We start from the raw sequence: 27,186 nt of genomic DNA, 5'->3' as shown, positions 1-27,186 counted from the left end.
AATTAAATTGTGTTCAATGCCTAGCCTTTCTGCAGACACCACTGTGACGGTGCACCCCATAAGGCTTTATGGAAATATGCTTGTGAATGTTATGTATGACATAACTGGAATATGTTTTGCGCTACATACGCCACGTAACATATCTATGTAAAGGTTATTCATAAGCATACTTCCATAAAGCCTTATGGGGTGCACCATCACAACCACTAAGTGCCAACTGTAGCAACAGCTTTTGCAACTTAGTCAGCTGTTCAGCAGCAACTGGACTCAAATCATCAACTCATCTCATTTAAACCATAACGCAGCTATCAGATGTTAACTCTGGTCACTACAACGTGGGTTAGATTCAAAATTATGCCTGGGACGTGAAAATCTCTATCCAATTAATCGTCCATTCTATGAGTCAGTTTCCCAGATCTTGAATGGTTTATCAGCTGTAAAAAAGAGTTTCTAGAAATGTAATATTACATCTTATCTAACCGATCAAGAGATGACTTACCAAGTTCTGCCCTTATTCTTTAAGAAAGGCTACATACTCGTAATTTAGGTCTTTTCTTTACTGAGTAGGTTTATGCATATTTAATATAAGTACTGTAGACTGAAAATACAATTCTCTTCCATCTCAATAATTAACAGAATTTATAAATAGCAGCATGATCAAGAAACAATGGGAAAGCACAGGATACCCACAGGAAGCATATACCAAACATTTTCCAAATGGAGATAAAAAGACAAATAAGCAGGGAGAATGCTAGGCATTACTACAGTACACATCAAGGGAAAGGGAAACCCATATCAGCATAGCCACTCCAAATTCAGAGTCCATATACTGCTAACAACTCACAGTAAATATCAGTTTTTAACTATATAGAGACACTAATCTCTTGCATTTAATACTAACTCTATGAAGACACAAGGTTTTTTGGCATGGTTATTTTATTGAGACAGTTATTTTGGCATTAGATGACTGAAAAGACATAGCCACAAAAGGTACAAGTGAAACTTATTCAAATGATCCTGTCATTTTCTGCGGAAGCCGAACAGCTCTATTCAAATTCAACATTCTAGGCATGTTTAGTAGGCAACCTGGTGCTAAGGAACATGGAATTCTGCAGTTAGCTAAGGAGATAACATTGCTTAAAGAAGAGGTTTTTCTGATATACAAGTTGTCTGAAATTCTGAAATAATTAAATGTCTCTTCAAGTAAGGTCCAAAGCCTCCGTATGATGTTTTCGTCTAGTGAAATGACATTTACTGGCCAGACTGCTAATAAGAATTATGGACTCATCGAGCAAGGTTCAAGGACAGCACTTGGGCAGTAATCCCAGCATCCTCTATTCCAAGCAAGTGTGGAGTCCATACTGTACAAGGGTATTGTTATTGTACAGTGCATTCCCTCCCCCTCATCTTTAATAGCAGTCTTTGCTAGTAGAGCTAATCTTGCGGCTCTTGGGTGTCTGGGAACATACAAAAGATTAGGTGGGCAGAAAAGGGGTGGGAGACAGATTGGAGAAGTTAAAAAAATATGGTATTACAAGATTTTGGGAGAAGAAAACGCCAAATATTTGGAAAGAGGTAGAGAACAACACAGGGAAAGACAGATATACAAGAAGTTAGGAGAGAAAAGGAGGAAATAGGAAAGACTGAAACCACCATCGGGGAAAAAATGCACCACGAACAGGTCAGAAGAAGTCTAAAAGATGCAGGAGAGGGAGGGAAGTTATGTTTCAGGTAGTTATATTGGAAGATGTTTGATTAAGTTACAAAATTATTACACTATTCATTTATTTATTTATTCCTTTAAACTGCAGGGCTGGGCAGCAGCCAGGTATTTATTACCCTGCTAGTGGAGGCAGGGTAAATTTTAAGCCAGCCCCAACACCTTCGGTAACTAACAAGTACCATCCTGCTGACATAATTGTTGCAGAGTCTCCAATCTAGTAAACTCTGCCAAGCTCAGGCTGTTGCAGTTTTGAGTTCTGTACTGTCTGGAGCTTCACCTGCTAAGAGGCCTGTCAGAGCATACTGTGCACCTCTGACCCTGAAGAAAACCCCAAAACTGCAAGATGTGAAGATGGAACCTGCTCAGCAAGACCGTCATCATAGAATTTGCAGGATATTGGGAAAGAAACGCGTGCATGTGGGGATGGCTAACTGATGGAAGAGCACATCTTAGATTGGGTATTATTGTATCTGGGGATGCTTCTCCAAAACTTAATATTTATTTGGTTAGAGGAGTTAGCTACAGTTCACACTGTTCCTATGTATTTTCAGATCCTGCTCAATGATCCTTAGTTATGATCAATATTGTATCTATAGATTTAATTAAACTTTCAATTGACTAGTTGTCTGACACCATGCAGTGTGTCACTCTTTCTGCACAAGTATAAAGAAGCCTTGGGAAACACAGGAATGATGCAGTTGAAAAGGAGGAAGAGAAAAAGAGAAGATACGTGCTCACCACTGGACTTGCCCGAGCAGAGCTGGCTCTAGAAGATGCCCGAGATCCGGAACCGAGGTAGCAGCTGTACTCCGATGGCTGCCCACAAATACCCAAAGAACACAGTAAGCAGAGATAAGAACAGGATTAGCACTGGAGCAATCAGAGCAATAGAAGAGTCAGAACACTGCCACTTCAGGTTAGTTAAAAACGGGGGACATGCAGCTGTGAAAGAACAAAAAAGGAGGTTGAAGTTGAAGAGCAGATACCTACTTTAGACAAAAGGTCAGCATAAGCAATTGGTACAGCAAATGGACTGAGTAAAAAGGTTTTGGTTTAACTCTTACACCATGTGGAGCAGAGAGATGTTTGTACTTAATATTTTATTTGAAAATTGAAGATATCAATCAGACATTCCTTCCATTTCTGTATGTATGGAGTGATTCCATCCCATTCCTTCATTAGCAGACCTTACCTCTTAGCTTTGTTCAGTCCTGTGATGCTTTGGGGGTTCACCCAGACTAGTAAGGGGTTCGGTCAGCCCCTGCCCTGTAACCTTCGGTGCCTTTAAGCTGTGCAGCTTTGCTTGAGAGCCCTGATACCAGCAGTATGCCCACAGCACAATGGTCTCACCCTGAGCTCTGACCAGCCCACTTATTCCTTGCAGGATGACTCCAATAACCTTCCAGATACGAGTCTCCCCAAAACCATCTCCTCTGCAGCGTTGAGTCCCCTTTACTGCTCCCTCACAGAGGGCTAACAAGTTGTTGTTTGTACTGGCTCTTTGGAGGCAGTGAACATGGTGTTACCTCTGTGAGTGCCTAGTAAGAGGACTTGGATGCTGCAAGTGAGAATGTTTTGGGGTGTCTCAGGTCCAGAAGGATTGTTGGGGATGCCCTGCAAGGAGTAACTGGGCTGGTGGAAATGCAGGATGAGACCACTGTGCTGTGAGGATGCTGCTGGTGTCAGGGCTCTCAGCTTCACAGCCTAAAGGTAACCAAGGTTACAGGGCATATGGCAAGAGAACCCCTTTTTGGTCTGGGTGAAACCCCAAAGTGTCACAAGCCCCTCACCCTCTTCTGCAATACTGTGCAGTTACAAAATGAACACTTGCTCAATACCCAAAGCAAGAAACCTCTGTGGTTGACAAGGGCTTCTTCTTGACTGGATGCAGATACTGTGGTAAGAACTGTACCCTCCTATAGACTGAGAGCATCACCCCTTCGGCCTCCATCTCCTGCGGATTCTAGTCTTTCCTAACAGCAGGTTTCTACAGAGCAAGATATAATTGACAGTATTGACTTGTGGCTGACAGGTTTAGGCCAAAATAGTCAGAGACATGATTGTGTTAGTCACCACACTGACAGGCTGGAATCCAGTGAAAGTGGAGAATGCAACAGTATAAAATAAGGAAGAAGTTTTACCCATTAGAAAATCAGAATTGAAATCTCCTTTGGACTTGAATTTCTGAATTATTTCCACACACACACACACACACACACGAACGACACATACTTCCACAGCAGCAATCAGACACCCTATTGCACTGCACAATATTTTTACACACATGAATTGTCAGGTGTTTATAAAGAAGATTTCAGCATATTTATAACACACTTGAGCCAAAAGAAAATGGCATCTGACGAAGTGGGTATTCACCCACGAAAGCTCATCCTCCAAAACATCTGTTAGTCTATAAGGTGCCACAGGATCCTCTGCTGCTTTTACAGATCCAGACTAACACGGCTACCCCTCTGATATAAAAAAAAAAGTGCTCTTTATGCTCATTTCCTGCGACACTGTTTCTCTCACTACTGCCTCAGACAACTGTGAATGTAATTTTTCAGAAATGCAATTTTGATTGTTAGAAAAGCAGGAACTGAAATACACAGAGCATGTCCTGTTTATTGTGTCCTTCAATGATCAAAACACTTTATGACTCATGGCATTTCAAATGCTGTTGGAGACAAGACTCACTTTTTGTTGACTGCCTTGTCAATGAATTCCTACGATCAAAGATGTCATCCGAAATGCAGATTTCTGAACAGAATCATCAGTGGTGGGTGTGAGACAGTATGATTTTGTAATAATATTGGTGGTTATTTTGTAAAAAAGACTATTTCTGGAATAAAGTGTTAACAATTTAAGCTTTAAATTTGACCTTCTAAACAACTGTTAGCTTGACGTCTGTAGTATGTAAGGTCTTAGAAAAATTTTTAAAGGAGAAAGTAGTTAAGGACATTGAGGTCAATGGTAATTGGGACAAATTGCAACATGGATTTACTAAAGGTAGATCGTGCCAAACCAACCTGATCTCCTTCTTTGAGAAGGTGACAGATTACTTAGACAAAGGAAAAATGCAGGTAGATCTAATTTACCTCGATTTCAGTAAGGCAATTTGACATGGTTCCACATGGGGAGAATGTTAGTTAAATTGGAAAAGATGGGGATGAATATGAAAGTTGTCAAGGTGGATAAGGGAACTGGTTAAAGGGAGAGACTCCAGCGTGTCGTACTGAAGGGTGAATTGTCAGGCTGGAACGAGGTTACTAGTGGAGTCCCTCCTCAAGGATCGGTTTTGGACCAAATCTTATTTAACCTTTTTATTTACTGACCTTGGCACAAGAGCGGAATGTGCTATAAAGTTTGCGGATGATGCACAAAGCTGGCGGGTATTGCTAACACAAGAAGGACCGGATGGCTATCAGGAGATCTGACACCTTGTAAATTGGAAGTACATAGTAATAGATGAAATATAACATGAAAAAGTGCAAGGTCAGTTGCACTTAGGGATTAATATAAGAATTTAGATATAGCAATTGGGACACGCATCAGTTGGACGGCAACAGAGAGAGACTAGGACCTTGGGTATTGGTTGATCAGCAGGATGTCTATGAGCGCCAATGCGATAATGCGGTCATTAAAAAGCAAATGCGTCTGGTTTAGGGTGCATCAGGCGAGGCATTTCAGCAAGATAAGGAGGTGATAGTACCGTTATATAAGGCGCTGGTGAGACCCACTGGAATATTGTGTGCAGTTCTTGGTTGGTACCATGTTTAAGAAGGATGAATTCAAACTGGAACAGGTTCAGAGACGGCGTACTAGGATGATCCGAGGAATGGAAAACCTGCCTATGAAAGGAGACTCAAAGAGCTTGGGCTTGTGTTAGCCTAGCCAAAAGAGGGTCCTGGGGGAATGCTTGCTCTTATAAATATATTCAGGGGATTAACGTTAGGGAGAGGAGAGGAATTATTTAAGCGTTTGTACTAATGTAGACAACAAGAACAAATGGTACAAAACTGGATATTAGGAAGTTTAGACTTGAAATTAGACGAAGGTTTCTAACCATTAGGGGCAGTGAAGTTCTGGAACAGTCTTTCCGAGGGGAAGTAGTGGGGGCGGCTAAAGAACTTATCTGGCTTTAAGACTAAGCCTTGATTAAGTATATGGAAGGTGGATGATATGATATGGATAGTTAATTTGGGGCAATTTTGATCTTGGATTATCAGCAAGATAAGTCTGCGCAATGGTTCTGTGAGGGGATGTTTGATGGGATGGGATCTGAGTTACTGCAGAGATTCTTTCTGGGTGCTGGCTGGTGAGTCTTGCCACCATGCTCGAGGGTTTTAGCTGATCGCCATATTTGGGTCAGGAAGGAATTTTCCTCCAGGCAGATTGGCAGAGAGGCCCGGGAGGTTTTCGCCTTCCTCTATGCCAGGTGGGCATGGGTCACTTGCTGGTCTTGCTGGTGGATTCTCTGCAGCTTGAGGTCTTCAAACCACAATTTTGAGGACTTCAATAACTCAGTCATGGGTTAGGGGTTGTTATAAAAGTGTATGGGTAGGGTTCTGTGGCCTGCTTTGTGCAGGAGGTCAGACTAGATGATTATGTTGGTCCCTTCTCACCTATGAGTCTATGAGTAACTATTGGAATCTGAAGAGGAATGACCTTGATACTAAATGTAGTTTCTTTCCCTTAAAATCATTTCTGAAAACAGACAACACTAAAATATACCAACTTCCATAACTCAATTGGGCCAGTAGAGAAGCCATCCTCAACTTCTCAGCTACTGAGAGTGAAAGAACTGACAAGATTGAGTATCCTCAAGGTGAACAGGCCAGTGAAAGCTTGTCTACTTTGTTTTACAGGTGGGTAGCAATGCAATTTCTAGTGGGGGGTGTTGTTTTCCCCTTGAGTGGATGTTTGATTTTTGTGGGAAGTTGTATGGTGTTTTTTGCTTTGTTTTTTTAAAAAAGACAAGAATTGAAGCTTACGTAGGAAAAAAACTTTCAAGACTGGGACAAAAATGGTCCTTTCTGCAACAGAGCCATAAGCTTAACAACTGTGACTTCAAGACAGTGCACTGGCAGCAGATAGCAGATAACAGCCAAAAAGCTATGGAAAAAGGAGACAGGAGCACCCTGATAGGGGGCCATTTAGGGATTTGGGGATTGGTCCTGCTTTGAGCAGGGGGTAGGACTAGATGATCTCTTGAGGTCCCTTCCAACCCTAATAATCTATGATTCTATGAAACCATGCTTTTCTTGATATTCTGCAGATAGTGACAAAGCTTCACGCATGTTGACTATTGAACTTTGTCTCAGAAAAGTCAGAGCAAATACCCAAGGATTCCATTCCCTTAAGAAACCTGTTAGATGAGTCTTGCTCCATCACTGTTATTAAAAATATAAGTTAAGTAAAACAAAAATGTAAGAAAATTATTCTTGAAATATATTATGGGGAAAATGTTACTGCTCAGACCAGTTTAATAGTGAACTATTGTTTTTCAGCTACCTCGTTTCCATTTGGTCCTCTCCTTGCTTTAGCATTTATAACCAGGGATAAAGCTGCTCTTTATATGTAAGGATCTGATGGGAAAGCAATTTGTAAAATGTCACTAGCAAAAGAAAAAGACGGATTGCTGAGTTAAGTGCCCACTGGTCAGTAATTTGGGGGTGTGCAAGGAAAGACAAACTATATACTACTTTGTCCTACACATTCTCTCAGTGTGTCTGGCTAGTGAGGATGAAGACGCCAACATCCTTCAGAAAATGCTTCTTGGCAACAATTGCCCAAATGTCTCCTCCAGATATGAGCAAAGCTATAAACTTCACGGCCACGAGCATAACTGTGTCCGTGCGAAGCTGTAAACAAGATATTCCTCTGGAGGCAAGGGTGAAAATAACCGAAAGGACTTACTGGTATGCAGGACCGGGGTTCTCAGCAGGGGGTGGGGCCTCTACTAGAAGGGGCGGGGGTTTTAAATCCCCGGGGCCTTTAAATAGCAATTTAAATTTGGTGATTATTTAAAGGGCTCTGGCTGAGGCAGCAGTGGCTGGGAGTCCTGGACCCTTTAAATCACCAACGGAGCCCATGGTAGCGGTAACTGCCGCTGCTGCTGGAAGTCCATGGCCCTTTAAATCACTGCCACAGCCCTGGGGCTCCCAGCCACCACTGCTACCCCGGGGCTCTGGCAGCAATTTAAAGGGCCCGGGGCTCTGGCTGCTGCCAGCCTGGGGAAGCTGCCCCCTGCCAGTATTGTCAGCTGAGTATGGGTTCTCACCAGTACGCCATATGGGACCGTACTGGCTTACTTTCACCTCTGTCTGGAGGCAAAGGCCGTATATTTCAACTGTCTTGTGATTACAAAGCACCATGGTACACTAGAACTGGAGAGATTGTATTATTCACCAGTATGCAGAATCCGTGGCACAGCAGAGAGGAGAAGAGAATGATACTATGGACACTAGCGTCTTTGCACAGCAATATCCTTAGGCTTGGCAGAACCTTTTTTTAATACTTTCCTTGGATAATATCAATGTTTATTTTAATCTATTTAAATGTTCACAGTTGAGGGAAATTATGGGGGCCCAGACAATTATTTAATGACTGCAGACATTGAGCTATAAAAAGTTAAAGCTTTATAACCATTAAAACACAAATTGTCAATACCATGGGTCAAAATATACAAAATAAACTCTAGTAAGTTCTCATGCATCATATTTTTTATTTTGTCTATCTGTAAATTTCAATCATCAGTGGAAATATTTTTGCACCCGTGTGGTCGGTGAAATTGAATTTACTGACATTTACTGATAAAAATCTAATCCTTCCAAGCCTAAACGTTCTCCATTCAAAACGCTATGCTCCATGTCTCAATAAGATGGAGAAATAGCTCTCAGAACCCACAGTAAATGAGTGTTTTGCCCAAATTAAGACTGCAGGATATGATCCTTTGCGATATTTATCTAAATGACACACACCTCCACCCACCAAACATGACTGCACTGTGCAGACGGCAAATCCATTGGATTACAGGCTGTTGGAACCTATCAATGGATGTTGTAACAGAGCAAAATGAAAACAAGAGAAGACCCGTGAAGCAAATTAATTTGAAGAACAGAATAATATTGACAAAATGTACAGTTCTATTAGCAAGTCACATTTTGATTGCAACAGAATGTCATGTACTGGTAGAAGATAAAGTGAAAAATATCAGCTGAGTTAGCTTTACAAAGACAATTTTCATTTATTTTACTAAGTTAAGAACAGGACAACATTTCTAATGCATAAGAGCACATTAGAATATCTATTTTTTACTAATTACTGGTGAAAAATAATGCAAAAAGCTTAAGACTTTCACAAGGGAAGCACTGAACAATTAGGGTCTCTATTTTCATTTTCAAAGCAGGTACAACGGCAGTATAAGTTTCCTCACACCGCCACACCAAAATGGCTCTAAATCTTACATGGGGACACTGAGAGGAGAAGGAGTGTCTTTATCTTTAGCCTGTGTTTTGCAATTGACATTAAGGGTGTTAAGAGTAATGCTGATATTTGTAAGCTGTCCACTAGTTAATGGACTAAGCTCTACCCATCCCCTAGCTCATTTAAATAAGCCAGTGAACCTCCATTAAATGCTAATAAATTGTCATTTCTGATCAGAGTCAGATTTAAATGGGTAGAAGCATCTCCCATAAATGATTCTTTGAGCTCTCCAGTCTCACCCTAGCAAGTATTACAGACTATCCTCCTCCTAAGTCACTTGGTAAATACCATGTTACAAAAGGATGCAAGGAGTGGGGGAGAAAGCTTGGTGGTTTGAGTATTAGTCGGCTAAACCCAGGGTTGAGAGTTCATTCCCTGAAGGGGCAATTTAGGTATCTGGGGCAAAAATCTGTCTGGGGATTGGTCCTGCGTTGAGCAGGGGGTTGGACTAGATGACCTCCTGAGGTCCCTTCCAACCCTGATATTCTATGATTCTATGAACCACAAACCATGACTAAGTCACAAGTCTGCACATGCTCTAAGTGAAAACATAGTAGCATGGGAGTACTAAATTTTTAAGCTATCTGAAGTCAGGTTATTTAAAAGTGAAATGGAGCCCTAGGGAAGAAGGGGGATCTTACATAAATGTGGTCCTGCAGCAGATGTTTTGAATTTTCTTAACAGCAAATAAATTCAAAGGCAGAGCTAAGATTCCTTTCACCAGAAAGAGAAACCCCTTTCTGTGTCATATTGAAACAATTAGGTGAGACCCCTGAACAGCGTAGTATGACAATTGCAGGCAGGACACTTAGTATTTGTCTCCAGTGTCTCTACAGGGAGGGAACTGTGTAGAGGTGATGCTCCCAGTCTTGTTTACATAATTCTCCACCATCAGCTACCTGGCTAGTAATCTTGTACTACCCATTGATACAGATAAAACTATGCTCTGGTAAAGCAGGTTATCATGGCACAAAACACTGAAGAGAGGCCCAGCAGAAAAATGCAGAAAACATCTTACAGCACGAGAACTAGAGGCACTATATCGACGATTCCCACTGTAAATGCTCTCATCATACAGAGATGCCTACAATTAAAAAAAAAAGTCAGCACACAACTGGTAGACTTTGGTTTTGTTTCTAATCTGGAGCATTACAAGATAGCAAGGTGCAGGACAAATGAGAGGGGGAAGGGAGGGCAGAGGAGAATGAACAAAGGTGCAGAAACAACAGGACCATTTCCTGTAAAATGCCGTATGGCATGCAAGTGAAGAATGAACCTGTCAATTCTTAACTCCAGTGAGCTGTGAAACACTAAAGAACACGTGCAGAATTAAAATGAGAAATCAAAAAGTCATCAGAAACTTCACACATTCATGCATTCTTAACAGTTCTTTTTCGAACTATCAACTTTAAAATTACCTGCTATAAAGTGACAACATCAATTCTTATAATTTTAGTGGTGCAATACCAAATATTTCTAGGTTGAGACAGGGTAAGGAAAAGAGAAAAGTGGATTCCTGGTAAATTTAATTGAAAGAGATTAGTTACTACATTAATAGGAAGCTGTTGGTGGGGAAGCATGTTCTAAACCACTACCATGTGGTTCCATTTTAGAACACCAATGTCTGGCTTAGTTATGTGGCTCAGAAAATGCAGAGTAGGGTTTCCTATCACCATTATAAAGACTTGAGAATGAAGTTAAACTGAGTGTGCAGCTAACACAGGAGAACAGTGGGAATGTATTCTGCAAGAAACATTACACTATATATTTTATTTTCAAACAAGACAAATTTTTGCCACTTTGTATAGGTCAGGATTGATGTTACCTCTTTCTAGTCCATATTTCAGTGTCCTACATCATACACCAAAATGAAGACAGAAATGTCTTACTCCAATTAGAAATCTACAGAAGTGTTACAGATCCATAAGCAACAGTTGCAGAATTCCAATGGGAGTAAAATGTAGGACCAGCAAAACAGAGTTGACAGATGCACCATGGGTATATGTGCATTCCATTCAAATGGATCATATACTAAAAATGACAATACAGTACAATATAAATAAACTGGACCAACAAGGTAGTCTGGACAAACTGCAAAGGCAAAAGACAGCATGTGCATGGGTGAGTGCACAGCTTCTGCATTTGTGGTTAAAATGACAAAGCACAACAAACCCTGTAACTTCTGGCAGGCAGAACATCACTGTACAGCAAGGAGGGCTGGGGAAGACAAGCACAAACCTTTTTTATATAAAAATGGATAACAGCAAAAAGTGTTCATATTGGGATTAATCATCCTAGTCGGATGTATTCATGCTATTAAAATTCATATGCTATAATGCAAGGAAGCTGAGTGTACAGATATTGTACACAGTATTATGCATTAACCATATGTGCTTAAAAACTTGAAAGTTCAAGTCCAAACAAAGACTAAGTATAAAGTAGACATATGCATGTTTCCTACAGGAAGGGAGGATATCAGAGTGTGCAGAAGCAAAACCAAATAACTTATTTAGTCACTAATCCTCTCCTACTGTCTAAGAGAAAGACCTATATGTAAGGCTACGATTTTTGATTTTGTCACAGAGGTCACGGAAGTCACAGAATCTGTGCCTTCCAAAGACCTCCATGACTTCAGCACGCAGGTGACTGAGAGCTGCAGGGTCATCTCAGGCGTCAAGGGGGACCCCGCTGCCCCTGACCATTGTGTGGGACCCCACAGCTCCAAGCCTAGGGGAAAGGAGGACCCTGAGGCTCTGTGCCCCCATGCACTGTGGGGGCCCCTGGAGCTCCCAGCCAGCCCCCACAGCTACTGAGCGGCTCCCCATTTTGTCATAGATATTTTTAGTAAAAGTCAGCAATAGGTCACGGGCTTCTGTGAATTTTTCTTTATTGCCCATGACCTGTCCCTGACTTTTACTAAAAATATCCATGACAAAATCTTAGCCTTGCCTATATGTACAGCAGTCAGAAGGAGAGCTTATGACCATTCTGGTTTCAATCAAAGCCAGCAATTCAGAAACATAAGTAACTTTGGTACAATAACCACAGAGACAGGAAAATTATGAGGGTAGATTTTTAAAATACTCCAGACAGTTTTGAACCATCTGTGACCATTTTATTATTGAACAGAAAGCAACAAAATCTAATTATTCAGACACAGGATGGACAATTCTGCATACATTATAAGACTGGATACCATAAAATAAAAGCAACAGCGAGATACATTCACAAAAGACTTTACTGTTAGTAATGCACATTCCCAGGAGGTGAGAGTTAAGTTCAGAGTGCACATACAGCAAAAATACACAAGGCACAATATGGATACATTAACCACACCCTCACCCAGCCAGACACATTACTTTGCCTGTATATAGAGAAGACAATTCAACCTCCAAGAGGATTTTAAGGCCTTATGTATAGTGATTTTCTTGCACTAATATAAAAATTATTTGCCTTGTAAATTACAAACAGTGGGAAAGGGGGAGGGTTGCAGCTTTATCGCACATGTGCCAACAGGAAATAGACTGGCAAGGTGAGCAGAGGAGTGGTCTCAGCTAAGATAAACTACTAATATTTAATGGGGATTTTGCAGTCTTTTCCAAGACAAAATTTATGACAACTGTCAAAAGCAAAATAAAACAATTACAGGAAAAGGAGAGGCACAGATCAACATCATGACCTGTCTTAAACAGATCTCTGTTTCCCATTCCAGACATAAATTAAAAAAATGTACAAAGAAAATGCGTAACAAAACACAAGACCTAGACACTCCTGGCAACCAGACCGACAAGAGAGTCATTACTTCACTCCAAGGTCCTATCATTATTTGTGTGAATACAGGAGGTTGTATTGTCCAGGTGAACTCAAAACAAAAAAAGTCAAGGTCAGAGGGAAACAGACAGTGACAGACCCTATTTCCATTTTGGGAAGAAAGTTGGGATTTGGAAGTAAAGTCACTGTTGTGAAGACCAAGGTCACAGTAGTAGGAATCCTATATCAGCAGGAAGAAAAACCTGAGAACTCTGCATAATGTGAATGAATTGTCAAATTCTGTATTAATTCCTTTAAATTAGAATAGCGGTTCTCAAACTTCATTGCACTGTGACCCCCTTCTGACAACAAACATTATTACACGATCTCAGGAGTCAGGAACGAAGCCTGAGCCCGCCCAAGCCCTGCTGCCTTGGGCAGGGGGCCAACGCTGAAAGGCTTTAGTCCTGGGGCAGGGCAGGGACGAGGCCTGTAATCTGAGCCCTACCATCCAGGGCTGAAGCCCTCAGCTTTCAGCTCCAGCCCCAGGCAGTGGGGCCTTTTGTTTCGGCCCCGGGAGTTAAGCTGACCTAGCCCTCAGAGCAGACCACACTAGGTCAACAGAAAAATCTTTCAATTGACCTAGCTCCCATCTTGCACAGAGGTGGAGTACCTACACCAATAGGCGAACCTCTCCCATTGGCACAGGATGCATCTACACTGAACCACTACAGCGGTGCAGCGGTGGCATTTCAAGTATAGACAAGCCCTCAGGCACATAAGCACTTAGACACTTGAAAATTTGACCTCACGTGAAAGAACACATTATTCTCATCCACTATATCCTCCAGTTTAATGCTTAAAAGCTCTGAAGCCTAGTCGAAAAATGTAAGAATACCATTTCTCACAGAGTCTTGTCCTTGTGCAGTGGAATTACCAATGTATACAAAACAGCAGAGGCACCTCTCATTTAGCTATCATAAATAGATTGCATGTCAGATTTTTAGAACAAATATCAGTAACGAACAAGCTGCACAATTTTATGCACCACTGATTGAAATCTGCCAGCAACAGCTTTTCCTAGAATTATTTTTCCATAGCTTCAGACTTCGGAGTCAGAGTGAAGTGAAGGGGAATGGGGGAGATGCAGGAGAGAAGAGAAAGGATTGCATTCTTTGGCTTGGAATTCTTATTAAGGTGAAGGTGAGTTTTTATAAAGATAAAATTATTTGCTTTTTCTAAATGTAGGCTGATTAGCAGCACCTCTAACCTTCCCTGCGGAAAAGGGGAGACCCTGACAGCCACAGAATGTGGAATAGAGAACCAAGATCAGCTGCAACAAACCAGGTTTAACAAAAGGTCTGTTTCCACTCAGTTAAACAAGAAACCTAGTAAAACTAGGAAGTAAAAACCTGCCCAACTCTAACCTCAAAGAGTTATTTGGAAAGCTGGGTGCTCTACAATATAGAGCAAAAAATGCAGGGTGTCAAAAGACCACCTGAGTGGTCTGGGGAGCATCCAGAGTGCAAGAGGCCAAGCCTTTTTCCTGATATGCCATAGCTAACATAAGTAGGGAACAACGCACTGTTAGATAAGGTGTGACAATGAGAAGCACAAAAAAAGAAGAGCAAGACTAGGCCACTCAAATGGAATATCTTCGGTTTGTAAAAGACAGTTACCTTTTCCATACCTGGTGTTCTTCGAGATGTGTTGCTCATGTCTATTCCACAGAAGGTGTGCATGCTCGCCACATGCATGGTGCCGGAAATTTTTCCCCTAGCAGTATCTGTAGGGGGGGAGTGCCCCCCATGACCCCTGGAGTGGCACCTGCCTGGCACTGTATAAAGGCAGCTGCATGCTCCCACCACCCTCAGTTCCTTCTTGCCTGACAACTCCGACAGAGGGGAAGGAGGGAGGGATGTGGAACAGACATGAGCAACACATCTCGAAGAACATCAATTATGGAAAAGAACTGTCTTTTCTGCTTCAAGTGATTGCTCATGTATATTCCACAGTAGGTGATTCCAAGCTATATCTGTTGGAGGTGGGTAGGAGTTCACAAGTTCCCAGGATGGAGGACGGCCCTGCCGAACCTGAAGTCATCCCTGGATTGGGAGACGATTGCATAGTGCGAGGTGAACATGTGAACCAAAGACCACGTGGCAGCCCGACAAATGTCCTGGACGGGGACATGGGCCATGAAGGCAGCTGATGAGCCCTGCACCCAGGTCAAGCGTGCCCTCACAATGGGCGGCGGGGGAATGCCCGCCAACTCATAACAGGACCAGATGCACAAAGTGATCCGGATGGAAAGCCTCTGGGTGATCGGCTGGCATCTCGCACGCTCAGCCGAGGAAATGAACAGTTACACTTGCTGGAGTATTCTCTGCACCTTGAAGTCTTTAAACCATGATTTGAGGACTTCAATAGCTCAGACATAGATTAGAGGTTTATTACAGGAGTGGGCAGGTGAGATTCTGTGGCCTGCATTGTGCAGGAAGTCAGACTAGATGATCATAATGGTCCCTTCTGATCTTAAAGTCTATGACTCTATGACTTCCTGAATGGCTTAGTCCATTGAAGGTAGAAAGCCAAGGCCCGCCACACATCGAGTGTGTGGAGGTGGTGCTCCTCACTGGATGCGTGAGGCTTGAGGCAGAGGACCGGTAGAAAAATGTCCTGACCCATGTGGTATGCGGAGACCACCTTAGGGAGGAATGCGGGGTGTTGACAGAGCTGGACCTTGTCCTTGTGAAAGACCAAGTAAGGGGGTTTGGAGGTCAGGGCCCTGAGCTCCGAGACTCATCTAGCCGACGTGATAGCACCCAGGAAGGCCACCTTCAACAAGAAGTGAGACCAGGAGCACGTGACCAACAATTCAAACAGGGGTCCTGTGAGACGAGCTAAGACCAGGTTTAAGTCCCACTGTGGAACTGGGGATCCAGAGTATGGGAAGAGGCTTTCCAGACCTTTAAGGAACTGGCCAGTCACGGGAGAACAGCATGTGTCCTTGCACCAGTGGATGGAAGGCTGATATGGCTGCCAGCTGCACCTTGACTGACGAGGGCGCTAGGCCCTGGGCCCTCAGGTGGAGGAGATAACCAAGGATAAGCTAGATAGGGACGGACACTGGGAAGACACCCTGGTCCGCCGCCCACTTAGAGAATCGTGACCACTTAACCCAGTAAGCGCCGCAAGTGGACAGACGTCTACTTTCGAGGACGCGCTGAACCTGTTCTGAGCAGGCTCTCTCCTCTCCCCCTAACCATTGAGCAGCCACGCTGTGAGATGGAGAGCCGCTAGACTGGGATGGAGGAGGTGGGCTTGGTCCTGAGAGAGCAGGTCGAAGCAGAGTGGCAACAGCCATGGCGTAGCTACCGCCAGGCTCATGAGGGTCCCATACCAGTACTGCCTGGGCCACGCTGAGGTGATCAGAAGGACCCAATCAGGAGCCTTGTCTGACTTTGTCTTTTCCAAGACCCTGCTGATTAGAGGGAATGGGGGAAAGGCGTACAGAAGCCTGCCTGACCAGCACAGGAAAAAGGCATTGGAGATAGCGCCCCTCACCAGAGTTCTGTAGGCCACCTACAAACAAGGGTATAATACAGTTGCTTACCCAATGGCCTGTTCACTTAAGATGGCAGTTCTATATGCATACAAAACTACTGCAACTAGTCTCATAGTAAAGAGTGACATTATAGTGACCCCTTCAAAGCCTTTCTATAATGCAAGTCTCAAAAATGAGACACAGGTATGAACAAGAGAGAGGATGTTTGTTCCTAGCAAACTATTCCTCTTTTTCTTCTCTTCCCCACCCCAAAGGTCCTGTGTCACAACCCCCTTCCTCCTCAAGATACTTCATTCAAGATACATGATGCTCTAGTCTCAGTAATAAATCACTTTTCAGTTATACCCATCTTTAAAGCTTCCTCACAAACCTTCACTAATTCTCACACTGTCACTATGAGATAGGTAAGTATTACTCCCAATTTTACAAAGGAGGGAGCTGAAGTTAAGTGACTTGTTCAATGTCAGAGGTAGTATGACATGAAGAGGACATATGCTTTGTTTTCAATACTGTTCAGACCTCTAACACTGTAAAATATAGGCAGCTCAAAGGATAAATCACTAGATAGGGAGATGTTTGTGTCATTGGACAAATCTTTTATCTTATAGAAAAAGCTTAAATACATCTCTTCCCAATTTAACTACAATTCTTCTGATAAGATAGCTAAAAAGGTTTTCATGAGACAGGGTTTGGGAGTTCTCAGCTGAGCTTAGTTATAGCTGGGAAACAAATTACTTTCATACCCACTGAGATTTCAAAATCAGCACATCTAGTGATATCACAATAGCTATGATCCATGTTTTAATGGCTCACTGTTTTGTGATTCACTGATGTGATTTCAAAACATGAAATTAAATATCACTACAACTCTATACCACATATTACATGTTGCAATTAAAAATGTGATTTTAGAAATATAGTTGCAATATTGGTGTACTTATTACATTAATAAGCAAAGAACTTCAGCCTGTTCTAGGTTCTTCCTTTATCCTTACTGCTTTCCTGTTTGCCAGCTTTATTCCTCCTCCCCAAATAATTATGCTGCTAGCAAAACAGATGGAGTAATGTTGGAGGTTGTGTTTATTATGCTTTATAAAGACAGCTCAACTATGTTACTGTTCCCTAAACTTTACTCTCCCTTCAAACAGTGATTAATCTGAATTACTGTTAGTACTGAAGACATGAAGGAGTGAAGAACGGGATTGTAATCATGCACTACTTAAAAAACTCCATGCTACAAACCCTGCAGTTTCCACAGAAATCATTTTAATATTTAAATAGAAACCAACCGACTTCTCCTCCCTGGATGACTTCTTTGTAGATCTTCTGCTCTCCCCGCTGTAGTTGGAGCTCTAGAGTATGTCATTAAAGAACAAGAACATCATTTATCAGAGATGCTGGCACAAGTCAAAAGAGCAACAAGTCCTCGGAAAAGGCTGTACGATGTTTCCTTCTGTCAAACAGTTCAGCAAGACTGGCAATACTTAAACTATTTAGACAACAAAAAATGTCCTTGTTCATGTTGCCTTTGTGTTGCAATTTCAGCTAAAAGCAGCAAATTTAAGGCAGGCATAATGTACTCAGCTACAGTTTATTGCAACTATATCTTCAATTTTATGTTTTTTCCATTGAGACTTGCTGCATATCTCCGCATAGTTCGTTGTCTTAAGTTCTGATCACTGTATGTCCCTTACGCATATAATGGGTGTAGCTACATGAAATCTACTGCACTTACTCGTTTCATTCTCTGTGCTCCACATGTAATAGCTAAATACACAAAAAGTGTAAAGGCTATAGGAAAAAAATAGTTTACAATGGGGAATTAAAACAAATGCTGGCTTCTGCAAAATGCTTAAGTATATGCTCAACTTTAAGTATGTAAGTAGTCCCAATGAACGCTACAGGGTTACTCACATGCTTGGAGTTAAGCATGTACTTAAATGCTTTGCTTAACTGGATCTTAAAGCAGTTTTATGATCTCCTTGCATATGCAAGGCTTTTAGTTTGCATGATGTTTATTGAATCCGATTTCTTTAAAGAGAAGCAAATTCTAGTGGTCTGGAGATCAACTTGCTACAGCATCATTGTTGGCCTTCATGGTTTTTCCCTTATCCTGTGTTTACCACCATGAAGGGAATAATTTACAGAATACTATATTAAAGGGGAAGCTGGACAAAGATTCCATATTAATGGTCTAGAGCAGGGATCTCAAACTCAAATCACCGCATGAGGACTAGTACATTGGCCCGAGGGCTGCATCAATGACACCTTTTCATGCAGAGATACGAAAGCCCCCCTCCCTTCTAGCCCCAACCCTGCCCCCACTCCAATCCCTTCCCCAAAGTCCCCAACTCAAATCCACCCCCTCCCTGCCCCTATTCCAACCCCTTCCCCAAATCCCTGCCCTGGCCCCACCTCTTCTCTGCCTCTTCCCCTGAGACCCAAGCCACCGACTCCCCGTACTTCTCCCTTCCCTCTGGGGAGCGCGGCGGCAGGAAGCGCCTGGAGGTAGGCAGAGGAGCGGGGACGTGGCACGCTGGGGGTGAAGGGAGCTTGGCAGGTTGCAGCAAATCACTCCACGGGTTGCATGTTTGAGACCCCTGGTCTAGAGAACTTGTTCTGAAACTGCAATCCACTGAATACAAGTGATCCATACATGGACAATGTGGCTTAATGATGAAATTAATTTTTTCTGACTTAATTGTGCAACCGTACTGTTTAATATTGTCGCAGCCCTAAGGCCTCTGGTCTGACATGGCGTCTGGATGGCCAATTGCCGGTCATCTAAAGGTCACACTAGTACTGTGTGCAGCACCGTAGTGCGGTGTGCAACCTTAGAGGGCCGTGTGCAGGTTCCCGCTCTTTTACCTGGTCACCTAGGGGTTAGACTAGTGTCGTGTGCAGTCTCCTGCTCTTCTGCCTAGCAACCCAGGGGTCAGGTTAGTGCTGTGTGCATAACACCAGCGTGCCATGAGCAAAGGGGCCCAATCTGACCAATCATAATGCAGTTCAAAGGGTCGGATTAGGGTTGTGTGCAAAACCATGCTAGTGTGCTGAGTGCAGCTTCTGGTAACTTCCAGTGTGTCGTGTGCAAACTCTGCCCACGTAAGGGGCAACAGCTCGGAACCTGGAGGGTGAGAGAGCTAGGGACCAATCAGATTTGGCAAGTGTAAAAACATCCCTGGAATAAAACCATGCCTTGGGCCAGGATCTGTAGGAGTATCCACGTGCTGACTGAAGGACCTGATCAACCCTCCAGCCAGGGGTCTCCTCTGGATATAGCCGGCTCGGGACATGTTGCTTATTTTTTGCATTGTTACCCCCCCCCACGGATTCGGTATGCTTCTGGTGTCTGTACTGCTGGTCAGCTGCACCTGGAATATGGTACTTGCCCTCTAACTTTCTGTGCTTTGCCTAGCCTCTTCTCTCTTCCTCCTCTCTCCTTTCCTTATTTGGTATACAACTGCATATGCTACTGCCTGCTATTGAAGTTCATTTGGTGTAGTTAATAATAATATTTGGTTAAGTGTGCACACAGTTCATTTAATTTGGTGTATTCGTTTACCTTTTGCAACAGCAGTTGGTTTTGAAGTATTTGGTTCCTTGCTAATGAATGTAAATAGTTTGTTTTAGGTTGTGTAAAGGTTTCTTATGCTAATGGTACTGTTAGTTGGTGAAAGTGCTCCTCCCCAGCCCAAGTTGTGATTTTCTCCCTGTTAATAAACGGCCACGTGGTGTTTTGAATTTTCAGTCTGTCTGGTTTTAATTTTCCTCTCTCAACTACATACATCACCGAACCCGTATTAGGGTACGGACAAATATAGTTTTTCTACTTTTAATAAGCAGCAGCATATTCACATAGTTATAATGCAGCTGTGGTGACACACAGAATGGACCTGCATCTCAAATGGTCCCTTGCAAGACTTCGTCCTTCATGAAGAATCAGTATAGGACGTTAGGCTTCTTAAATCCCTGAAAATTGCATCTTCCAACCTCTTTTATGGCTGACCTCGTGCTTCCTTCAACCTCATCTCTGTAAACCTTCTGTAGAAGTGTACCTTTTGCACGTTGGATATGACCCCACCATTACAGTCATCTTGTTCTTGGCTGGTACAAGACTGCAGCTTGCTGGGATCATCTAAATATATCCTCATTTTTGACAGAATCAAACCAAGGGATATTAAGCATACGCTAACTTTTGACATTGAAGAGTGTTTAGTTCTCTCCTCAGCTGTTTTTAATAGCTATGTTTCTGCTCCATCTAACAGGGTTATCACCATCACATTGAATCACACCTTGTATCTTAGTTGTCGCACTGTGTGTGTGAAACAACATTTACAAATACTTTAGTAATACTGTTTGATATGTAGTTTACAACTCTGTGGGAAGTTCAGACATTTGCTTGTATGCCAAACTGTTGTCTTATGGTTGTATTTATGAAAAACAGTATCTTCAGTTAGACCAATAGAATAAATTCCTTTTAGGTGTTCACAATTTAACAAATGAACTAATCTTTTTATGTTAGTCTTGGGGTTTTAAAAATGTTTACATTGGAGGAACTTATAAAAATGAATTGATTGTACAGATTCAATTAGATATTTCATCCCCATATTCCAATGGCAAGCAAATCTCTATAAGGATGCATGATCCAACCCAAGCTAGATTTCCACATTCAAAATATTTTTCTCCATAACTTGACGTTTTGTTTTTTTTTAAACCCAATTAGTTTCCAAAGAACTATATTCTGACCTCCAAATCCTACTTGAATTTTCTCAGGCCCAGTCTTTTTCCCTTCCGATCACGGCCTCTTAGAATCATAAAATCATAGAAGATTAGGGTTGGAAGAGACCTCAGAAGATCTAGTCCAACCCCTTGCTCCAAGCAGAACCAATCCCAACTAAATCATCCCAGCCAAGACTTTGTCAAGCGGGGCCTTAAAAATCTCTGAGGATGGAGAGTCCACAACCTCCTTAGGTAACCCATTCCAGTGCTTCACCACCCTCCTAGTGAAATAGTTTTTCCCTAATATCCAACCTAGGCCTCCCTCACAGCAACTTGCAACCACTGCTCCTTGTTCCGTTAACTGCCACCATTGAGAACCGCCTCGCTCCATTCTCTTTGGAACCCCCTTCCGGTAGTTGAAGGCTGCTATCAAATCCCCCCTCACTCTTCTCGTCTGCATACTAAATAAGTCCAGTTCCCAAAGCATCTCCTCATAAGTCATGTGCCCTAGCCCCCTAATCATTTTATTTGCCCTCCACTGGCCTCTCTCCAATTTGTCCATATTCTTACTGTAGTGGGGGGCCCAAAAATGGATGCAATACTCCAGATGTGACCTCAACAGGGCCAAATAGAGGGGAAAAATCACTTCCCTCAATCTGCTGGCAATGCAGCCCAATATGACATTAGCCTTCTCGGCAACAAGGGCACACTGTTGACTTATATCCAGCTTCTTCTGCACTGTAATCCCTAGGTCCTTTTCTGCAAAAGTGCCACTTAGCTAGTTGGCCCCCAGCCTGTAGCAGCACATGTGATTCTTTCATCTTAAGTGCAGGACTCTGCACTTTTCCTTGTTGAACCTCATCAGATTTCTTTTGGCCCAATCCTCCAATTTGTCTAGGTCACTCTAGACCCTATTCCTACCCTCCAGTGTATCTACACCTCCCCCCCAGCTTAGTATCACCTGTGATCTTGCTGAGGGTGCAATTCATTCCATCGTTCAGATCATTAATGAAGATGTTCCACAAAACCAGCCCCTGGACTGACCCCTGGGGCACTCTGCTTGATACCAGTTGCCAACTAAACATCAAGCTGTTGATCACTACCCACTGAGCCTGATGATCTAGCCAGCATTCTATCCATCCAATCCATACTACTTTAACTTGCTGGTAAAATACTGCGGGAGACCGAATCAAAAGCTTTGCTGAAGTCAAGGTATATCACATCCACCGCTTTCCCCATATCCACAGACCCAGTTATCTCATCATAGAAAGCAATCAGGTTGGTCAGGCATGACTTGCTCTTGGTGAATCTTGTGGTTTACTTTTTTTTGTTTTTTGTTTTGTTTTTTATGGACTTGGCTGTGCCTCTGCAGAAAAGCAGATGCCTAGTGAACTGCTCCAGGTTTAAAATGGAAGTCAGGGAGGAAATGCTTTCCAAAGCAGAGACCAAAAGAAGAGAATCTGCTATTTTGCTTTAGGAAAAGCCCTCAGTAAAGGAGGCAGTTAATTTCTGGAAAAGCTTCCATGAACTTGAGTGACAGATTTTTTAGAAATTCTCTACTAACCCTGCTAGATTTTCTACTCTGGGATGATCCATACATCTCTTCATCATAACCATTGGTCTGTCATGAGAGAAAAATGAGAGGAAAAAACCATAATTGAAACCCAAAGAAGTCTCAGGGAAAGTCATCATTTATGCAGAGCTAAGACATAGATGGTGCTTTTCCCACAAGTACACCAGGGACAGTGACTGTGGTTCCCCAGGGATCATCATGACTTCAGACAGCTCATAGAATATTTGACAGTTTTGTCTGCCAGCAATACCTGTAACCCAGCGAAAGAGGTCCCTGTTTTCACCTCAAATTTTTGTAAAAACAGTACAGCAGCAGAATGTATTTGAAGTCTCAGTCTTTTCAGACTCCTTGGGAAGTGAAAGGGGATGATTTCACTTCACTTTACTGAAGGGAAAGGGAAAATAATTTCCTTGCTTACTTAAGCTCTTCATTTCACATTGGTATTTAAGGTTAAATACACTAATGTAGCTTTCTAAACATAAATTATACTGCACATCTCTTGCATTTGGTTTCCCTCATTTTTATTTACATCATGCATCTATCCAGACATGACCATCTGCCATATCCCAGGATGCTACACAGCTCTTCAGATACTGAAATATCAGAATCTGCCCCAAACCACCTGGATTCACCTCTCTCTACGCTCCAACATCACATGTCTCAGCAATCTTCCCTCTTGACATGGACATGGTTCTCTCCAGGACCCAAACTTTAGTCCACTACGTCATAGAACGCAGGGCTAGTCCTATTTTTAACATGCAGACACTATGAAATGTGTACTGTCATCTGCTAGCCAAGATCACCTGTGCTAATGGCCATTAAAATTGCAGTCTCCCTGATAGTTCTACTACTTGAAAAGCATTATGAGGTCCTATTATAAAACCCAGAAAACTAACAATCCCTAAAAATTTTTGCAGTAGTGTAGTCGTGTTTGTCACAGATGAGAGAAACAGAAGGTGGGTGAAAATATATTTTACTGGCCCTACTTCTGGTGGTTTAAGGTAGCTTTTGGGCTATACAGAGCTCAAAAACCCCAGATCTGAAGAAGACTGAAGAACTGTCTGTAGCTCAAAAGCTTGTACACCTTCCACCAACAGAAGTTGGTCCAATAAAAGATGTTATAGTACCTCACCCACCTTGCCTCTCTCTCAATCCCTAAAATTGTCATTGATAGGTTTTACTTTTATTACAAATATCCTCTATTTATTTTTAATGCATCACTAAAAGGAATATCAGACAAATCAATCTGAATCTGTTTTCAAACAAAATGCAACTGCATACTGACTGTAGACTTGTATGCCAAATTACAGACTGAAGCAAATTAAAATGATAAACCCCCTCAAAAACAGAATTGGTAATAAGAGCCTTTAATAAATCTATTTCAATATGCACCAGTGCCTAAACATTTACATTCATCTAGCAGGATTACCAATGACTGAATTTCTAATCACAAACTACACACTTCAAATAGTCCCCTGGCAACATATATATGTTGCATATTCTCTCCGATAAATATATGCAAAAAACCCAAAAATGCTTCTTTCAAAGTACAATGAAATTTAACAAAATCAATAAGAAACTCACTTTTAATCAGACTATCTTCTATATCAGCATTGAAATAAAAATCCATTAGTTAGCACACTAGTGCTGTTAATAGTTAACTGAATTTATACAGTACAGTGGACGAAGATATTACTGTAGCAATTGCTGAAGCTATTTTATTTTTGGAGTAATCATGGATTTCCTAGAAAATGTGACCATTTGCTGTGAACAAAACCTTTGAAGTGTTCCTGTTTTCTGTTGGCCTTTCTACTTGAGTATGCACAGAGAAAAACCTGATTAATGTGGATGTGATTAGGGTCTTCATACTACACAGACTTATGCACATGCTTAACTTTAGACTCCATTATGAGAGATTAGCAATATCCTGTAAATTTGTGAACAAACCTTATGGAATTATGATGAACTTTTTTGAAATAAATTAAACTTTACTGAATTAGAGTTAATACCTTGGGGTACATGGTACTAAAAATGCAACTATGTACATGTTGTGGCACTGTATGTACTCTCTCTAGCAGGGACAGGGATGCTAATGAATTTCTTCCTTTATCAACCTTAGAAGCCATCCTCCTGGAGAGGTGCGCATGTACTGGTTCAGACTGGATTTGCCAGGGACCAATTGAGCAAGAAACGATTTTTGGATAAATTGCTTAGTTTTAAAGTAATCCGGGCCCTTCTTCCTGATGCAGCAAATGGACAGGACCCTCTGGTGCACAGAGGGTCACAATACTTAGGGAAAGACTTGAAGGACTTGGCCTACTGAGGCCTCATAAGACCATATGCCTGTTCTGATCTGAAGCTGTAATGAACTTGTAGCCACAATGACTCCCCTAGAGTTAGGATGATCAGGTATCCTGATTTTATAGGGACAGTCCCGATATATAGGACTTTGTCTTATACAGGCACCTATTACCCCCCCATCCCCTGTCCCAATTTTTCACACTTGCTATCTGGTCACCCTACCCAGAGTGGAGGGTTGAAGGACTGCTCCTGCCAGAATCCACGTTAGGGTTGGGACTCTGGTAAGCTTATAAACATCCGTGTAAAGTTCTTCATTTTTTAAAATATTTTCTCTGTAGTGCTTTTACCTAAGAATAAAGTAGGCTTGCTTAAAAAGAACTGTGTGGTTATTTATATCTGCAGCAGTCACTCTTATCTGTCTCTGAAGAGACAGCAAACAGGTCTGTTTAGGCACCATTGGAAATACACAGTGAAGGCAGGGAACTCAGCAGCCTATGAATACCCTGATCAGAAAGGAGAGGCATACAGCTCTTCACCCAGAAAGGCAACAGCTGGGGAGCTGAAACATGAGAGTTGGTGCTCTTGCTGAACCACTGAGGGGAAATGCAGGGACAGTTGCCCTGAACTGTCGCATTCATCATGAGAGTGACTATGAACAAAGTTGTGGCAGACAGACAAAATGAGTAAATATTTGTCACATTTCCATCTCCAGGGTATTTACTGTATTATTTGGCAACATATTCTGTACTAAATGCAATATTCCAATTAATGACAAAAGAAAGCCTATATGTACAGGCCCTATAGAAGTTACATAAAGATTGATTTTGCAATAACCTTCTCTAGGAAAAAACAGGTGATTGAAATGTCTTTGGCATGAAATCAATGCAGCAAAAAAAGTAGTCCCTAGTTGGTGCAGGCATTTACATTTGATAACCTCCTCTCCAGTTTGCAAACGTTGCTTAAATTACACTTATGAGTTTCCCATTACATTAAGCAAAACCATGTCTGCTTTCCTACCTGGAAGCAAACTAACTCTATTCTCCTTAGTAAAAGTTTCAGAAGTCAGTTCTGTGGATGTTTATGGGGGACATTGTTTTTTAAACACAAACTATACTCTGAGTTTTGAAAATTGTCCAGTGTAAAGCTCCAATGTGTTAAAAAATAGCCTGTACAAATTGGTTTACTTAATGAAGCAGTCCTAGAATCTTAAAGCATTGTTCAATTATTAGCTACTTACATGTGCCTGTTAAATTGAATGTTGACCCATTAAATTTACAGGTTTGCTACTTTAAATGACATTCTCCCTCCTCCTGCCTCATGGAAAAAAATACCACCTTAGTTACAGTCACACGAGCTGCTACCATCTTTTCCCTACATCTTTCTACTGACTAATGCAATATATGAAGACTCAAAGTATCTTGAAAATAATCTGAGCAGTACTGCTGTATGATCATTTGGGCTGAACTGCATTTTGTAATAAGCAATTGATACCTAGTGCCTTTTATGCACCCACAACCACAAAGAGCTACAATATATTCTTGGCATTAGGTTGATTTCTCAGTACAAATGAAAACTATTCGGCCCAATCTGGCCATAACCCTATGGCCAACATTTTTGCAAGTTCTCTCCACTCCCATCATAACCCTCTCAGAGGAAAACAATCTCTAAATACATACTGCTTTGAAGTTCTTCTTTTTGGTCCTCTCATTCTCTAATCCAGCCTGTAGTAAGAGTAAGAATACCCGGTGAAAAGATCAATGAATTCTTGTATTTCTATCTTCCCCCTGTCCTACATGCAGATCTACATGCAAAAACCAAGTCTTGTATTCCTACAAATCCATAGAGCATGATTCAATGTACACACTCAGTGAGGATATAGAAAACAATCACAGCAGATTCATATTGCTAGTTTATAATTTTAAATGATTAAAGAATGATAACCAAGCAGTTAATATTAATAGCTGCAGTTAAAACTATTCATGCCTGCTGGATTAAATCAATGAATAGAGCCCTCTGCCATATATACGTACTACATCAATATATTCATGCAAAAACTTGGCATAT

At 41.9% G+C, this 27,186-nt stretch overlaps 1 protein-coding gene across 20 annotated transcripts in view; it reads right to left on the bottom strand.

The window, feature by feature from the left end:
• LRRFIP1 (LRR binding FLII interacting protein 1) overlaps nucleotides 1–27,186 on the bottom strand; it is a 223,848-nt gene that overhangs the window by 45,534 nt on the left and 151,128 nt on the right. For 6 of the 20 annotated variants that reach the window (XM_032773283.2, XM_075069906.1, XM_075069913.1 and 3 more), the window contains 4 exons: nucleotides 26,799–26,843; nucleotides 17,816–17,878; nucleotides 10,227–10,292; nucleotides 2,462–2,539 (listed from right to left, as the gene is read on the bottom strand). The exons of 9 other annotated variants lie outside the window; for them this stretch is intronic. In XM_032773283.2, the coding sequence (XP_032629174.1) occupies nucleotides 2,462–2,539; nucleotides 10,227–10,292; nucleotides 17,816–17,878; nucleotides 26,799–26,843 (252 nt within the window). The remainder of the gene's footprint in view (nucleotides 1–2,461; nucleotides 2,540–10,226; nucleotides 10,293–17,815; nucleotides 17,879–26,798; nucleotides 26,844–27,186) is intronic. 5 more of the 20 variants (XM_075069914.1, XM_075069917.1, XM_075069909.1 and 2 more) reach the window with 4 other exon arrangements.

The sequence above is a fragment of the Chelonoidis abingdonii genome, chromosome 10 (genome assembly GCF_003597395.2).
Source record: "Chelonoidis abingdonii isolate Lonesome George chromosome 10, CheloAbing_2.0, whole genome shotgun sequence".
Taxonomy (NCBI): Eukaryota; Metazoa; Chordata; order Testudines; family Testudinidae; genus Chelonoidis; species Chelonoidis abingdonii.
This window is presented reverse-complemented; position numbering and strand designations above follow the sequence as displayed.